The sequence below is a fragment of the Acanthopagrus latus genome, chromosome 5 (assembly GCF_904848185.1).
Source record: "Acanthopagrus latus isolate v.2019 chromosome 5, fAcaLat1.1, whole genome shotgun sequence".
NCBI classification, from domain to species: domain Eukaryota; kingdom Metazoa; phylum Chordata; class Actinopteri; order Spariformes; family Sparidae; genus Acanthopagrus; species Acanthopagrus latus.
In genome coordinates this window covers 30,862,170-30,879,723 of record NC_051043.1, presented here as the reverse complement: position 1 = coordinate 30,879,723, position 17,554 = coordinate 30,862,170, and the positions used below count along the sequence as shown (strand labels likewise).

Below are 17,554 nucleotides of genomic sequence, written 5' to 3'. Positions count from 1 at the left end.
AAAGAGTGTGAGTTTTGATTAAGGTCTGCTTGAATGAGGGCAGTCTGCAGCCTATTTAACTCCCTGTTGTGTGTGTGTGTGTGTGTTGTGTGTGTTGTGTGTATTGCAGGTCTGCTGGGGCTCCAGCTGATCAATGGCAAGAACGAGTCGGCGCACATCGCGGACGCCGTCGGGGTCGTGGCTCAGTCACTGCAGGAGCTGTTTGAGAAGGAGAACATCACGGAGCCACCGCGGGGCTGCGTGGGAAACACCAACATCTGGAGGACTGGACCGCTCTTCAAACGGTCAGTACGGTCAACTGGGTCAGGATGGATTGTTCTGATAGAACACAGCAGCTGATATTATGGACTGGAAAACATGTTGTGTTACCATGTCAGTCAGTCCCGAAGAGAGGCTTTCTACTCCTTCGCCTTCTCCTTCCTCTCCTTCTCCTTCTTCTTCAGATGATGCTACAGATGAGTTTCAATTCATAAAACAGAACATCAATACTCCAGTTATACCACAAACATAAGAGGAGACGTTTCTACAGTATATAAGCTGGTTCTGCTGGGTCAGGATGTGTGAATGATCTTAAGTGTTGGATGTGATCTGACACAACTGGGTGATGAAGCTCAGTGTCGGTCCCTGTGACCCACATTCACCATCCAGTCATGTTATTAATGTTCCCTCACTCTGCTGCTCTCTGATTGGTTCTCCAGGGTGCTGATGTCATCCAAGTACCCTGACGGTCTGACTGGACGGATTGAGTTCAACGATGATGGCGACCGACGTTTCGCCACCTACAGCATCCTGAACTACCAACAGAAGCCAGGTCGCCTTATCCAGGTCGGAGTCTTCAATGGATCACAGGTACAATACACCAGTCACACCTGGACAAACACCAGTCACACCTGGACAAACACCAGTCACACCTGAACAAACCCCAGTCACACCTGGACAAACATCAGTCACACCTGGACAAACCCCAGTCACACCTGGACAAACATCAGTCACACCTGGACAAACACCAGTCACACCTGAACAAACCCCAGTCACACCTGGACAAACATCAGTCACACCTGGACAAACCCCAGTCACACCTGGACAAACATCAGTCACACCTGGACAAACACCAGTCACACCTGAACAAACCCCCGTCACACCTGAACAAACCCCCGTCACACCTGAACAAACCCCCGGCCCCCCCGTCACAAACACCAGTCACACCTGAACAAACCCCAGTCACAAACACCAGTCACACCTGGACAAACACCAGTCACACCTGGACAAACCCCAGGTGTGACACAAGTTAATTTTAAGAAATAATATGATCCAATTTCACCTTGGGGCACCTCGGTTGAAGGATTTAAGAGTTGTCGACAGTGTAGAGGTCGGCAACAGTCACTCTTATACAATATTAAGTCGACAGCAACACAGATGAAAACACACAATCTAACTAATAGGTGTGTGTGTGTGTGTGTGTGTGTGTGTGTGTGTGTGTGTTAGTTCCCTGCGTCTTTAACAATGGATGCATAGATGAAGTACTGATGTCGTCATTCAGTCAGCTTGTCACAGTGAGACCTGCCTGAAACAACATAACAACCTGTGGGTGTGGGTGTGTGTGTGTGTGTGTGTGTGTGTGTGTGTGTGTGTGTGTGTGTGTGTGTGTGTGTGTTGCAGGTTGTGATGAACCCTCAGAGGAAGATCATCTGGCCCGGAGGAGAGACAGAGAAACCAGTTGGATACCAGATGTCGACGAGACTGAAGGTACTGTTCACACACCGACTGCTACATTTACACACTGATGGAGGCGGCTGCCATGTGAGACCAGCACACCAGGACCAGTCTGGGGTCCAGTATCTTGCCCAAGGACACTTCAACATGGAGACCAGGGAATCAAACTAGCGACACTGCCTCTACCGCTGAGCCACTGACACAGCCGGTACTACAGTAGAACTATGGTAGCATTCAGTGATATTGAGCCTGTGTGCGTGTGTGCGTGTGTGCGTGTGTGTGTGCGTGTGTGTGTGTGTGTTCAGATTGTGACGATCCATCAGGAGCCGTTTGTCTATGTGAAGCCAACAAAGACTGACGGGACGTGTAAAGAGGAATACACCGTCAACGGAGTCCTGATCAAGAAGGTGATCTGTACTGGACCCAACGGGACCATCCCAGGTACACACACACATACACACACGCACGCACACACACACAGTGTACAGTTTTAGTGTATTTGATGGATGGGTAATAGACAACGATCTGTCTCCAGGTCAGCCCACTGTCCCTCAGTGTTGCTATGGTTTCTGTATCGACCTGCTCATCAAGCTGGCGATGAGCATGAACTTTACCTACGAGGTTCACCTGGTGGCTGATGGGAAATTTGGAACACAGGAGCGAGTAAGTATTGTTGTGTGTATATATTTGTGTGTGTTGATGTTAACTTGTGTTAAAAAAATATATAATTCAAATCAGTGATATTAAACACAAGAAGTGTTCACTAGAGCTGGTTTTATTAAAATAGTTGACATCCTTGATCACGGAGCATCACTTCTGTAAGGAAACAACCAACCTCATCATAAACCACAATAATTATTTTGTTTGTAGTACTGTTGTGTACTCGTTACTGCAAACAGCCTTCAACACTGCAGCTCACTGTCTTTCAGTGTCACTCTCACCTAGTGTGTAATTTAACATAACACAGCGTAACATCATTTAAGATGATATAACGTAACGTGTGTGACATGATGTACCAGCATCATCTCATGAAATGTAAAGCAGAGTCGTCTGAAGTGATGTGACGTAACATCACCTGATGGAACGTGTGTTCAACATGTTGAGGGAGATGACAAACATCAGATCACGTTACCTCATCAACCAATCAGATCACATTACCTCATCAACCAATCAGATCACGTTACCTCATCAACCAATCAGATCACAGTCACACACTTTTGTTGTATTTTGCTGATGTCATTGAGAGTGTGTTCAGGTCTGATCCTGTGATGATGTCGCAGTGACTCTCTCTCTCTGATCCGGTCACTGATTCGACACCAGAACACCGCCCAGGCTTGTTGCCATGGCGACCAGCGCTCCGTCCCTGACTCTGACCTTGTCGAGGCAGAGAGACATTTAGTCATTACTCTCCCTCTCTGCTGCTCTCCTGGCATCTCCACATGACATCACCTCTCCTCTCACCTCCTCCATCATCACCTCCTCCCCAGTTTTTATTCCCTCCAGTGTGTCTGCTCTCTAAAGCTTCCTCCTCCTCCTCCTCCTCTCGTCTCTCTTTAAAGATTTATTTATAGCTGAATTCTGCTTCATTTCCCCGAGTGATCAAAGATTTGTTGACATAATTAAATCACTCTGCTTCTAAAAGTGTTGCAGCGACTCAACTTCATTTCATGAAGATGATTCAAACGTCTCGACTGTCGGAGTGCTTGTTGTCTGTTTGTTTCCTGTAAATCTTTTTTTGTCCTTTCTCCTTCAAACAAAAATAAAGAAACCAAAATGAATTTCACTTAAAGCTCCTTACAATTTCTGTCATCAAAGAAGTGACATTGATATCTGATTTGATGTGGTGGTGGCGGTCCAGATGATTTAGCACAACATGGATATAATGTATATATTCATAGATGAGAGCAGCCCAGCCCACATGCCCCGCCCCTTTTAGGTAAAAAACAAATTCCTTTTTGCCAGTTTAAAGGTGTCAAATTCATTCTCAAATTAATTATAGGGCAGCATATCACCACAGTAACAGCTTACTGCCGCTAACAGAAACTGCTGTTTGCTAGTAAGCTCAGTTAGCTGTGCAGCTAGTAGTCAGGACTGGGAGTTAAAGTTAATGGTTGTGCTTTGGACCAGGACAGGGCAGGGCTAGCTGGTTAGCATGCTAACTACAGGAGATACGTCATGAAGTCCAAAGTGTTGTTTTGTGTTTTTTTTTTTTTTTACATTCTATTGATAAAAAATTTAATTCTTTACCCTTTTCAACTAAAATTCTTCAGTTTTTCACCTGTAATAGTTTATTATTAGAATCTTGTCATGTTTTTAAGTTATGACGAGCCCAAATCCTGCAGGTTATGTTGTTATCAACATCTGATCAACAAACAGAAACAGCTGATGAGTGTCTTCAGTCTCCATCACAATGAGCTAACCTGACAAAAACAGCCACCTTACTGAATGTACAGCTGACGTCTTTCTGTCAGTGATTTAATTCTGTTCAGCTCTTCTGTTTAGCTTCTCTGCTGTTTATACGCCTCATTGTTAGAAGGTCGATCAGCTCTCTGCTAAACCAAACTCCATTCTGAAAACAAGTGTTTTATTGTTGGGTCATAGTTTTTCACAGTAAACACTGTAGTTGCATCAGAGTCTGTTTTCTGATTCACTTCATCTGCAGAGAATCAGCACACAAGTCATGTACTCAGTGACATCTTTGACTCACCTGTGGGGAGGTGTTTGATCCTCTCTGCTGACGGCCTGAAGCCACAGATCTCCTCTGTTACTGTTGGTTGTTCTTTGGGGAAGTAACAACAATATAAACTGTGTTTCTTCATTATGCTTCTAGTCTTTTCTATCTGCCATCTGCACTGCCACAGCTTTGTTTTCATCCTGGTTGTTCTGGTGACAAGAGAGTGACGTCTGCCTGCTCTCATCTATTGATTCTGATATAAATGCCAGATATCAGGTGTGTGAGCTCCTGTCTCCTCTCTCTTCCTGCAGGTGAACAACAGCAACAAGAAGGAGTGGAATGGGATGATGGGGGAGCTGCTGGGAGGTCTGGCCGACATGATCGTCGCTCCCCTCACCATCAACAACGAGCGTGCTCAGTACATCGAGTTCTCCAAACCCTTCAAATACCAGGGGCTCACCATTCTCGTCAAGAAGGTCAGCAGACTGAAGTCATGCAGTTAGATTGATGTTCTCATTCATTTCAGAGCCTGAAGTCCAGATGGGCTCAGAGGGAACAGAGCAGCCGCTTGTATCAGTGATCTCATTCTTTCAGTCGGACTCAGAGCTGCTGACAGCAGATGTGTCGGAGTGTAGACCGACTGCCAGGCTCAGCTCCATCTGAACCAGGACTGGTCCATACCAACAGGTTTAAAACACACGGAGGAGAGAGTCCATTACTGTCTGAACACGTGCTGTCTACCTTCTCTCATCAATATTCTGGGAACTGACCCAGTTCACAGCCAGTGATGGGAGCAGCTCGATAGTTCCCATCGAAGTCTGATCCAGGGTCAGATCACAGAAGACAGAATAAATTCAGTGTGACAGCAGCAGTGAGCAGCTGCTCTCCAGCTACACACACCAACTGTTCTGCCTCAGTGCCTGGCTCAAGGGCGACTGCGGAGGGATTTTTACCTCTGACATGAGTCAAGTGTTGCGCGTTCTAATGCTGCTTCATTGGAGAATCTCTGACCTGTGACAGCTGCAGACTGTAACAATGAACCCTACAGACCAGAACCACCAGATTCACATAGAAGTTACGGCTCAGCTCATGAGTCTGTACATGATGATGATGATGATGATGATGATGATGATGATGATGATGAAGATGATTGTTTGTGTGTTTAGGAAATCCCTCGCAGCACTCTGGATTCATTCATGCAGCCGTTCCAGAGCACACTGTGGCTGTTAGTCGGTCTGTCGGTCCACGTGGTGGCAGTGATGCTTTACCTATTAGACCGGTTCAGGTAACCACATGTGACATCACACAGCACCATGTACACCACCTGTCTCTACACAGCACAAAAGTTTGTCTCAGTAGCAGGTGGTCGTGTTTTATAAAGTGTTTGATGTTTGTGTGATCCAGAACAGAACAAGTCCACTCAGAAATCTGTCACTGTACAGGTGACAGGTGATCCACATCAGCAGATCAGAACCAGGTCAATTCTGATGACACACTTTGGGACAGTTTTATCAGATCGTTTTATTTTGCATCCATGAAAACAGTGAAGATGGAATCTAATCAGCTGAGTGAGGAAACATCGTCTGTGTGTCTGCAGCTCACGTTCACAATATGACCAGATTCTAGATCTGATGTTCAGAACCTGATGATATTATTCAGGTTCCAGGAGCATCATGTGACCAGCTCGGTCCAAATGTTCCTCTCTTCCTGTTTACAGTGGGAAAAACATGCCTCCTGTTAAACATGATGAAAGATGTGGATGTCAGCAGGTTACTGAATCTGCACAAATATCACAACACTGACCTTTTTTTAAAAAGCTGTTTGAAGATGATGGAGGGAGGCTGAGTTAGTCTGAGGGTTCACAGCTGCAAGGAAACAAGAACTTTGGTGGAATATTCCTTTAATTATTCATGTAAAGAAGTCAGGAAAAGGGTCTTTTTCAGATTAAGAGCAGAACCTGGGATTAGAACTATTGGGCTGGTTCTGTACATGTAGAAAGATGTGACATGTTGTGTGTGCAGCCCGTTTGGAAGGTTTAAAGTGAACAGTGAAGAAGAAGAAGAAGACGCCCTCACCCTGTCCTCTGCCATGTGGTTCTCATGGGGAGTACTGCTGAACTCTGGGATAGGAGAAGGTGGGTGTTCCTCCATCACACACTTCCTGTCCTCCATCACACACTTCCTGTCCTCCATCACACACTTCCTGTCCTCCATCACACACTTCCTGTCCTCCATCACACACTTCCTATCTACAGTCTTGCTGACTCTGCTAACACCTGTCTCTCGCTCCCTGACCTGTCTGTGTGTCTGCAGGAGCTCCCAGGAGTTTCTCAGCGAGGATTCTGGGTATGGTGTGGGCAGGTTTTGCTATGATCATCGTAGCTTCGTATACTGCCAACCTGGCAGCCTTCCTTGTGTTGGACCGGCCTGAGGAGCGCATCACTGGCATCAACGACCCCAGGGTGAGACACGGTGGTTAGCTGAGAGCAGTGAGACGGGCAGGTGATGGAGCTACAGGAGGAAACACTGAGCCGACTGAATCCTGTTCTGACGGTCATCGTCCTGTCATTTTGTTCACTGTATCTTTCTTCTGTGTGATTTCTTGCTTTGTCTTTTGCCCCGTTGGTTTCTGTTTCCTCTCAGCCTCATTTTCCCTCCACACATGTCTTGTATTTATTAATTAGCTCAGCCTTGTTACTGAGTTCTTCCCCAGTCACATCTTCATTAGCTTTTCCCTGTTCCTAGTGTTTTTCCACTCATTACCTTCACCTGTGTTTCTCCGCCTCAGTCCAGCTGCACCTCATCTCCTCATTAATTTACTCATTAGTGTAGTTTGTATTTAACAGAATATTCCGGTGTAAGTTTAATCCACGTTCTAACACACCTTGACACCGAGTACAACCCCTCGAGAGATAAAGTTTGCGGACCACTAGCTTACGTAGTTTTAGCATCCTCAGAAACGACCGCACAACAACAACACACTGCAGTAAATGGGTTCAAGTATAAATCGCCATCAAAAAGCCACAAATGATGCTCAGACCAGCACCAAACTTCAGCAACATTAAAAACAGGGTCCCAGCACATATTTCAAGACATCAAACATTTGATATCTTTGCTGGCTTTGTCAGAAAAGATGAACAAAACTCACCACCCAAGAAGTAGAGTTCTGCAGCTCAGTGATGATCGTTACTGCGGGACTCTACTGCACTCGGTAATCAACCCACAGGTCTTCCCCACAACAAGGAGGCTTCTTCTCCGGTGGTGAGTTTTGTTCATCTTTTCTGACAAAGCCAGCAACGATATCAAATGTTTGATGCCTTGAAATATGTGCTGGGACCCTGTTTCTAATGTTGTTGTGCGGTCGTTTCTGAGGATGCTAAAACTACATAAGCTAGCGGTCCGCAAACTTTATCTCTCGAGGGGGGTCGTACTCGGTATCACTGTGTGTTAGAACATGGATTAAACTTACACCGGAATATCCCTTTAAGTCCAGTCTTTGTCCCTGATCCTGCCATGTTGGTCTGAAACAGACTTCGTCCATTGTTATTCCTGCCTGCCGTCTCATGCATTTTGGTCCTTCAACATGACACTGACTCTGAACCTGAACCAGCTACGATGATATTAATGGGACGGAGTGTACTCATTCAATTTAGTTCATTCCTGATGTGATGTTCTTGTTTTACAGCTGCGTAACCCATCAGATAAGTTCATCTACGCCACAGTGAAGCAGAGCTCGGTGGATATCTATTTCAGACGGCAGGTGGAGCTGAGCACCATGTACCGGCACATGGAGAAACACAACTACGAGAGCGCTGCTGAGGCCATCCAGGCCGTCAGAGACAAGTCAGCAAACACAGAGTTCATAAAGAAATGTCATGTGACGCTATGTGTCTCCACTGACTGCTAACATCCTCCTCCTCCCTCAGTAAGCTTCATGCCTTCATCTGGGACAGCGCTGTGTTGGAGTTCGAGGCGTCGCAGAAGTGCGATCTGGTGACGACAGGAGAGCTTTTCTTCCGCTCCGGATTTGGGATTGGAATGAGGAAAGACAGTCCGTGGAAACAGAACGTCTCTCTGGCCATTCTCAGGTAAAGACACCTTCCTGATCATCCACAGACACACGACAGGAACCAGACTGGAGCCTGCTGAGCCTGTCTGAACCCGTCTGATACCTGACTGGTACTCTGTGTCTCAGGATGTCTCATTGTGTCTTCTCAGCTCTCATGAGAACGGCTTCATGGAGGATCTGGACAAGACGTGGGTTCGATACCAGGAGTGTGACTCGAGGAGCAACGCCCCCGCTACCCTCACCTTTGAGAACATGGCAGGTAGGAATCTCAGCTACACACCCAACATATCGCCCTGCTGTCAGGTGCAGCGCTCTGCAGTGGAGATGCTTTATATTTTCCATTTTGAGATCCCAACAAATGTTTAGTCACCTCACCTGTCCTCACCTGTCCTCCTCAGGTGTGTTCATGCTGGTTGCCGGTGGCATTGTTGCCGGGATCTTCCTCATCTTCATCGAGATCGCCTACAAACGACACAAAGACGCTCGAAGGAAACAGATGCAGCTCGCCTTCGCTGCCGTGAACGTCTGGAGGAAGAACCTGCAGGTACCTGACTGTCCTCTACTGTCCTCTACTGTCCTCTACTCTACTGTCCTCTCCTTTAAGCATGTGTCCAGTGACTCTAACATGCTCAGGTCTCTCTCTGCTGCTGTTTATTGTGTTCTGACTTTGACTTCCAGGGACAAAAGTTCTGAGTGGAGTTCTGTGACTGTATTTATTTATGCTGAAGGGTGTGAATGTTCTGACCCGTTGATCATGTTGATCACCATGAACCTGTCGTTTCTGTTCCTGTTGTTTGAGTTGAGTTTGTTGATGAGAGTGTTTTGATATATTTACTGAGGCACTTCGTCAGCTTCGTCAGCTCAGTGCAGGTGTAGTCGTCTCCATCAGTGAGTCAACCAGCTGTTGTCAGAGGAGAAACAGGTCCAAGAACACTGTTGAAGCTAGAAAGGTGGCAGGGTCCGCCACATATAAACAAAGTAAAACAGTATTTATTTGTTATCCTTTAAGGTCGGTTTGTTTATTCAGTCATGAAAACAAAGAAAGTATTCAATAAAACTACAGACTGCTCCTTAAAACATGTAATTAAGCGAGTAAAGTCTATTTAATTTGTTAAATTCAAAGTTTGGACAGGTCTGATGTTTCCATGCTCACAGTGATGTCACTGTTACACATGTCATGGCACACTTAAGCAGCAGAACTGAAAACCGTAGTTATAAACAGGACAGGAAACACAATCAAACTTTATCTTCTGAGATAAATGTTTACAGACGGCTCTGATGGAGCTCAGGATTCCACAGGAGGACAGCTGCTTTACTCCACATTATTTTTTTTGGACTTGTGCGTGACGAACATCAGGTCCTGATCCGTCTGACTTCGGCGTCTCTACAGGACTCGACATGTGTCTGTGTCAGTGCTCGCTTCATTATTCAAGAAAAACATGAGGTCCAACAGTTACAGCTCAGAGCTGCTCAGTCATCACAACACGATCCATTATCAATCATCAGAACATGGAGAGTAATCGTCACGGAGGTGGTTCTGTCCGACCAACAGTCCAAAGATATTCACTTTACTGTCACATTAGACAAAGAAAAGCTGAAGAAAACTTATTTAAATGATTATTGTAATTGTTGCTGATTCATTTTATGCTCAAAAAAATAAATCAAGTCAGTAACACAGAATCTGTCATAACGAATGACAAGAGGACAACAAACTCTTTACCTGCTAATCAACACATCGATGTCACAATGACACAGATCAGCAACAAGTAGATGCACCAATAGTAATTTCTTATTAATATAAAAGTATCTTCTGAAGGTAAACAAGATTAAGTAACTTTAAAAGAGGGACGATAATTATAGATTTATTACAAAATAAAGTATTTCATTTAATGAAGAAATAAACCAACTCTCACAAAACAAATATGAACAAACCAGCCTGAATCTGAGTGAATCACAGAAAACCTTCTCGCCTCAACAAGTTTCACCAGATCAGAACAACGAATCAGAGTTAAAGGATTCACACTGTCGGAAATATTCATGTTGTCGTTGTTGTGACATCCTGCAGACACACAGCGGCCATTTTTTATTTCAGTCTGTGGTTCAGAACACGACACACAGCGGTGCACTGAAGCATGATGGGAAAACTGACACAAGGCATTTTTCCAAACCGCTTTGTGTCCACAGGGATTCATCCACCAACCTCCTGTTCACTCCGTCTGCTGCACACAACATGTCAGAGGCAAAGAGCTGCTCTGAAGACACAGTCACTGTTCACATGTTCATGTGTTCACGTGGTTGTCAGTTAGTTCACTGATTCTTCAGGAAACATTAATATACAGAAACTTGTTTTATTAAAAGCACTTATATCAGCGCCAGTTTCTGTGTTTGACCCGATTGTAGACGGACTTTCACATGTCAACAACCTTTAAAAGTTCTGTAAAAGATGGATGAATAAACAGACAGATATAAACAAATGTAACACATAATAATAAACACATGAATACAACTGCAGACAGGAGCCTGATGGAGGTATTTGAGAAGTCATTCAGTCAGTGTCAGTCAGTGTTTAATAAATGTCAGCTGTGCAGCTCTTCATATATAATGTATTAATATAATGTCAGTGTACATAAACATGGTCTGTACGTGTGAGTGACACGTCTGTGATCTCAGCTGAGCAGCACGCTCTCTACGTGAGTGCTCAAAAGTCTTTATATTTTTGTTGAGTGTATAAAATCAATGGGATTGTTAGGCATGGAAAAGGAAGTAAAGCATTGAGGGTAACGAGCTGACTCTCACACATCTGGAGGTACAGACTCAGTATCTGAAGTCGGGCTTCACCTGCGGGATGTTACTGAAACAGACTGAAAACGTTGCCATGGAGACATGTCCCACAGTCCACAGGACGGACGCAGTGAGATAGCAGGTGACCCCCAGTCTCCTTCACAATAAGAGCGTGTCATTAGAGTGGCTGCTGCAGCCTCAGAGCTCATAAACAATCCAATCAAACTTTATGGTTCTCTGCGGACGAACACATAACATCACTGCAGTCAGAACTGAACCAAAGTGAACAAGACGGACACGTTAAAGACATAAAGGCAAACACTCTGACAACATGTAGTTATTAAAGATGAAGAAACCTAAATAAAAATAAAAACTCAGTTCATTCAAAGTCTGTTCTCGAAGTTTCCTGTTGAATTTAATGAGCAGAGCTCATGACCTCACACAGCAGACTGACCAATTAAAACACAGACAGCTCTTTGTGAAGGAGACTCTCACAGAGAGACAGGAGGTTTGAGTCCTGATGTGATGGCCACATGTGACACATGACTGGATGACATCATGTGACATGTCAACAGATGAGTCATGACATCACAGATGGAGCACCAGAACAAAACATGGCGCTGCCCGGTGACAGACACATCAACAGCTGACAGTTATACTGATTCATCTGCTGATTATTTCCCTCAAATAGAACAAAATGTGAAATGAAGGACAACTGAAATATGTCATCAATACTGATATTATCATTTTTATTATTATTAATATAACTGAGGTCCATCAAACAGCCGCAGGGATTCAGAACCACCTCTCAGCAGGGACGTGATGCTGTGGTGACATCACAGTGTTTCTGTAGCTAACAGGAGGAATGTGCTGATTAGAATAAGAGATATTATTATATATTGTATAACTGCAGGATCAGAGAGCAGAAACAGACACCTGATCGGTTTAATAACGTCCACAGTGACTCTCATCGCATCAAACATGATCTGCAGAAGAAGAAAGCTGATCTGAGTCCGTCACTCACACTCTCTGTTCCAGATGTTGTGCAGCAGCTTCACTCAAACACATTAATAATCATCACTTCACTGCAGGATTAGCACTTCAAACACTAGCCGTTAAAGGCTAACAGCAAGCGGAGGATGATTAGCACTTCAAACAGCTGAGAGAGGAAAGCAGCAGAAGATTTAAACTGTATTTAGAGCGAGTCACAGACACATGACGGGGTGGAACCTTCAGCCTCTAGGAGCCCTGCAAGAGGAAGTGTTGTATACAGGATTACATCCAGTAACAGATTACAGTAAAGAGTATAGAAATAATTCATCAGGCTTTTATTTTTCATTGTATTGCTGGTAGAATCCTGCAGCCCAAAAAGGATTTTCATCACAGAACTGCAGATGAGCTTGATCACAACTCTGTTATGATTTTTTTATCCCTGGAGGTTTAATATTTGAAAAGTGTCCTCAAGCTGAGAAAAGTGATTTAAGAATCTGTGATCACGATGTAAAGGCCAAGGGGGGAAACTCTACTGTGCATATTCAACAGAGAGCTGAAGCTCCGCCCCTTCCTGTTTCCCTCATTTGACCTTATTTGAGACTTTATTGACTTAAAATTGATCTTTTAAACTGACAAACATCGTGTGTGATTCATGACACAATTCAAACATGATCAATACTGTATCTGTCCCTATTCAGTCACTACAGACAAAGCTTTGATCAATGAGGTCCATGAGGGGAACAGGAAGGGGCGGGGCTTCAGCTTTCTATGGGCTGCACAACCAGGAAGTAAACATGGAAGCTAGAAAACTTCTCTGGCGTATGTGCCAGGCGAGCGATTCTCATTGGATCTGGTATCTTTTATTAATCTGTGGTTTAAACACCGACAGCTCTGATGTTCATCAGTTTATTAGCTTTACAATGTTCACATCAAATATCTACCAGTTTGCTCTCAACCATTAGCATCAGACTTGTTAGCATGTTTTATTTTCTCCATGTTTTTTGTTAGCTTTAGCTTCAGTTTGTTCTTTAGGTGTAGGTCTAACAGCTAACAGCTAACTGAATGGTCAGAGGACAGTGTTCATGGTGTTATTGATATCTTACTGACTGATACTCAGATCAAAGTCTTCCACTGTCTGTTGATGAAACGATGTAGTCTTAATCATGATCGATGTGTTTTATTGATTTTGTTTTCCATTTCAAACTGAATGTGTCGACGGTTTTCACGGATCCAAACGGGGGCTTTGTCAGAAATGTACCTTAAAAACATGTTTTTCTGTTGTTTTCATACAAACTATTCTTACTGTAAGTGTATTGTTCTTCTCATCATCAAATCTCATGAGAGTCAAACCAGCAAATGTAATACATTCAGGCTGACGTAGTGCGTCACATCATGGCAGCTCTCGTGTCATTAAGTTCACTCTTCATCTGCCACCTGAAGTCTTCCTCTACACGAGGTGTCATCAGTTGGTCTTCCTCTGACCTACAGGTGTACCTGCAGCGACTGCATGTTCAGCAGCTTGAAACACTGACATGTTGGTCAAATCAGTTCATTTCAGTGAGATCACTGCAGTCAGGACCAGATGCAGGTACAGGACCAGATGCAGGTACAGGACCAGATGCAGGTACAGGATCAGATGCAGGTACAGGATCAGATGCAGGTACAGGATCAGATGCAGGTACAGGACCAGATGCAGGTACAGGATCAGATGCTGGTACAGGACCAGATGCAGGTACAGGACCAGATGCAGGTACAGGATCAGATGCAGGTACAGGATCAGATGCAGGTACAGGATCAGATGCTGGTACAGGACCAGATGCAGGTACAGGATCAGATGCAGGTACAGGATCAGATGCAGGTACAGGATCAGATGCAGGTACAGGTACAGGACCAGATGCAGGTACAGGATCAGATGCAGGTACAGGATCAGATGCAGGTACAGGATCAGATGCAGGTACAGGTACAGGACCAGATGCAGGTACAGGATCAGATGCAGGTACAGGACCAGATGCAGGTACAGGTACAGGATCAGATGCAGGTACAGGATCAGATGCAGGTACAGGACCAGATGCAGGTACAGGTACAGGACCAGATGCAGGTACAGGACCAGCTTCAGGTACAGGACCAGATGCAGGTACAGGATCAGATGCAGGTACAGGTACAGGACCAGATGCAGGTACAGGATCAGATGCAGGTACAGGTACAGGATCAGATGCAGGTACAGGACCAGATGCAGGTACAGGACCAGGTACAGGTACAGGACCAGATGCAGGTACAGGATCAGATGCAGGTACAGGTACAGGATCAGATGCAGGTACAGGACCAGATGCAGGTACAGGACCAGGTACAGGTACAGGACCAGATGCAGGTACAGGATCAGATGCAGGTACAGGACCAGATGCAGGTACAGGTACAGGACCAGATGCAGGTACAGGACCAGATGCAGGTACAGGATCAGGTACAGGACCAGGTACAGGTACAGGATCAGATGCAGGTACAGGACCAGGTACAGGTACAGGACCAGATGCAGGTACAGGTGTACTGATGAACCTTCAGACACGTTGGCTGAAATCTTTTTAATGAGATTTGTTGATAGGAAGTAGAATATGGAATGATAGCAGACGTATCTTCAGTAAAAGTACTGACAGGACTGTGTTCACTGTGAAGGTCAAAGGTCACCATCACCCCCCCCCCCCCCCCCCACCCGTTCTCTGTTCATCTCACCCTCAGGCCTGAGGACGTTATAGCAGCAGAGTGTTGGTATAATGATCTCATGTCCCCACACAGAATGTTTTAATTTATTTGTTTGTTTATTTTCTTTGCTGTGTGTGATGACTTCCTGTTGACTTCCTGTTGTGTTCCTCGTGGTTGATTTACCTGCTGCTGTGTGTTTGTGGCTCTGAAACATCACCTCATCTGACAGACATTCACACACACACAATGCACACACAGGTGTTTGTGTTGTGTAACAGGGTAGCTGACGTGTGTCTGCTGTCTGCTGCGTGTGCTGGTGTGTGTGTGTGTGTTAATGTGTGTGTGTGTGTTAATGTGTGTGTGAACCTATCGTATCATTTATTTTAGGATAGGAAAAGTAGAGCAGAGCCCGAGTCCAAAACCTCTTTTAGGTCCATCACTTCGACCTCCGACCTCAAACGCCGTAGGGCCTCCGGGGACGCCACGGTAAGGAGATGAAGACCTCCTCCTCCTCCTCCTCCTCCTCCTCCTGTCTTCCTCTCATCCTCCACCTCTCTTTAGTTTCATATTTGTGTCATCCCTTCACCTCTCCTGTCCTCTCTCCTCTCTCCTCTCTCCTCTCCTCTCTCTTCTCCTCCCCCCTCCCCCCTCTCTCCTCTCTCCTCTCCTCTCCCTCGTCTCACATTTTTCTTCCATTAAAATCATTTTTTGGTTTGTCCTCTCATATCATCTCATCCTCAGCACCATCATCTCCTTGCTGACTCATCATGGCCGCCGGTCTGTCAGTCAGCCATCTTTATCTGGCCGCCTCCATCGGCTCATGTGTCCCTCAGACAGACAGACAGACGAGAGGAGACAGATGAAGACAGACAGTGTCCGGTCCGATACGTCCAGTCAGGTCAGGGCCCGCGGGTTTGATTTCTGACACCGAGTCGTCCTCTTGCAAAGGAGAAGTGAAGAGGGTCAGACTGTGTGGTCTCTGTTGTCCTCTCACCTTCCTCTCTGTCTGTGTCCTGCTGGTTGTCTTCGTCCTGTCTGTCTCTGCGTCCTGTCTGTCTCTGCGTCCTGTCTGTCTCTGCGTCCTGTCTGTCCCTCCCTTTTCTCCTCTCCTGTCATCTTTCTGTCCCTTCATCTCACCTTCATCACTGTTCCACATCTTTTCAGAGAGCTGTTCTGCAGGTCGACACACGCTCACCTTCCTCCTCTAACTCCTCTCAGTTTCAACGAGGCAACACTTTCAGGAGCTGCTGATCTGAAGCTGTCAGAGACAATGATGTTTCTTCTCCCTCAGCTAATCAATAACTGTTTTTACAGCTCTGCTCGCCCCACAGGAGCATCTGCCAGAGTCCAGTCCTTTGTGGATTCTGACTCCATGAAAGATCTTTAACTCCTGATCATTTCAGTGGTCAGTGTTCTGGTTCTGACCCGCCTACCTTCAACTCTTTTTTTCTCCTTTCAGCTTCAATTTGGAAGAATTATGTTTTGTTGGAGTCTTTGAGCTTCAGACAGTTTGAGAAAATCTTTGCTGCACTCTTAAAAAAGAGACGAGTGTCGTTGATGAAGCTGATCTGAAATGTGCCAAATCTTCTTCTAAATCCACAGCAGTCGGTCATTTTGCATCCCATCTCTCTCCTGATGTCCTGGTTATTTAACGTGAAGGGAGTGAGAATGGAGCAGGAGTGTGTTTCCTCAGGGACCAGACTGTCCGTCACTGAACGTTCAGACTCTTACATGAGCGTTGGGTGACGGGCGGCGTGCTGCGCTGATGCTCAGACGCTGACTCATTCCTCTTTGTGATCATCTCTCTTTTTTTTCTATATGAGTGTTTTCCTCTCTCGGTGGATTTGAATGGTGTCCAGACTACATGCTGTGCTACACACACACTGCCTCTGTCCTCCTCTGCAAGCACGACCGACCTGTAGACTGAAACACAACCACACTTCTTCCTGTGCACACAGGAACCAATCAGCAGCAGCAGTTTCAGTCTGTGTGGCCGACCTAATATCACTGGTTCTGTTCTGTGTGAAAGTTAGGTCCAGTACTATTCTGCTACAGTCGTGTTCTCATGTATCACGGGTCAGGATCCACATTCTGGTTTCATGTTGTTGAGCTATTAAAGTCAAAGGTTTGTACAGAGGCTAATGAGCAGAAGCTAAGAAGCAGATTTAAAGTAAAGTTTATTTACTGATTCGGGTGAAACTGGATCAGATCTTCAGGAGAAAATGGTGATTTATGTAGTTTTCTCTACTTGTTGCTTAGCTTGCTAGCTCAGTTAGCTGTGCAGCTAATGGTCCCATGAGTCATCTGACTGGGAGAGGTATTTAGCTTTGGACCCCCAGGAGCAGGAGGTTTTCAGCTAATAGGACTTCTAACTGCATGGCTAACTGAGCTAACTAGCTAACAGCAGTTAATGTCACCGTTAGTGGCAGTTAACACCATCTGTCCATCAGGAAACTCTGGTCGGAAAACCAGAAACAGTTTCTCTGATAAATCAGATCCAGATCAGTAAACCACCTGAGAAACAGGTAGACAGATTGAGCGGTATGTGGGCGTGTCCCTGTGTTTCGTGGGCGTGTCTCTGTAATTTGTGGGTGTGGTGGATAACGAGCCGGCGTTGTGTTCACTGGGATT

At 45.4% G+C, this 17,554-nt stretch overlaps 1 protein-coding gene and 1 long non-coding RNA gene across 7 annotated transcripts in view; one reads left to right on the top strand and one right to left on the bottom strand.

Moving 5' to 3' along the window:
• Positions 1-17,554, top strand: part of grin1b (glutamate receptor, ionotropic, N-methyl D-aspartate 1b) — a 36,868-nt gene that overhangs the window by 18,011 nt on the left and 1,303 nt on the right. For 2 of the 6 annotated variants that reach the window (XM_037098573.1, XM_037098575.1), the window contains 15 exons: positions 110-284; positions 699-849; positions 1,660-1,746; positions 2,019-2,154; positions 2,249-2,376; positions 4,699-4,863; positions 5,554-5,672; positions 6,409-6,521; positions 6,700-6,848; positions 8,072-8,229; positions 8,313-8,474; positions 8,605-8,714; positions 8,854-8,999; positions 15,311-15,409; positions 15,665-15,821. In XM_037098573.1, coding sequence (XP_036954468.1) covers positions 110-284; positions 699-849; positions 1,660-1,746; positions 2,019-2,154; positions 2,249-2,376; positions 4,699-4,863; positions 5,554-5,672; positions 6,409-6,521; positions 6,700-6,848; positions 8,072-8,229; positions 8,313-8,474; positions 8,605-8,714; positions 8,854-8,999; positions 15,311-15,409; positions 15,665-15,821 — 2,055 coding nt within the window. Of the gene's footprint in view, positions 1-109; positions 285-698; positions 850-1,659; positions 1,747-2,018; positions 2,155-2,248; positions 2,377-4,698; positions 4,864-5,553; positions 5,673-6,408; positions 6,522-6,699; positions 6,849-8,071; positions 8,230-8,312; positions 8,475-8,604; positions 8,715-8,853; positions 9,000-10,639; positions 14,078-15,310; positions 15,410-15,664; positions 15,822-17,554 lie in introns of those variants that run through there. The other 4 variants (XM_037098578.1, XM_037098579.1, XM_037098576.1 and 1 more) reach the window with 3 other exon arrangements.
• LOC119019743 lies at positions 5,894-6,689 on the bottom strand. The gene is made up of 3 exons (XR_005075142.1): positions 6,463-6,689; positions 6,191-6,252; positions 5,894-6,094 (listed from the first exon to the last, which is right to left on the bottom strand). It is a non-coding gene; the product is annotated as an uncharacterized LOC119019743 (long non-coding RNA).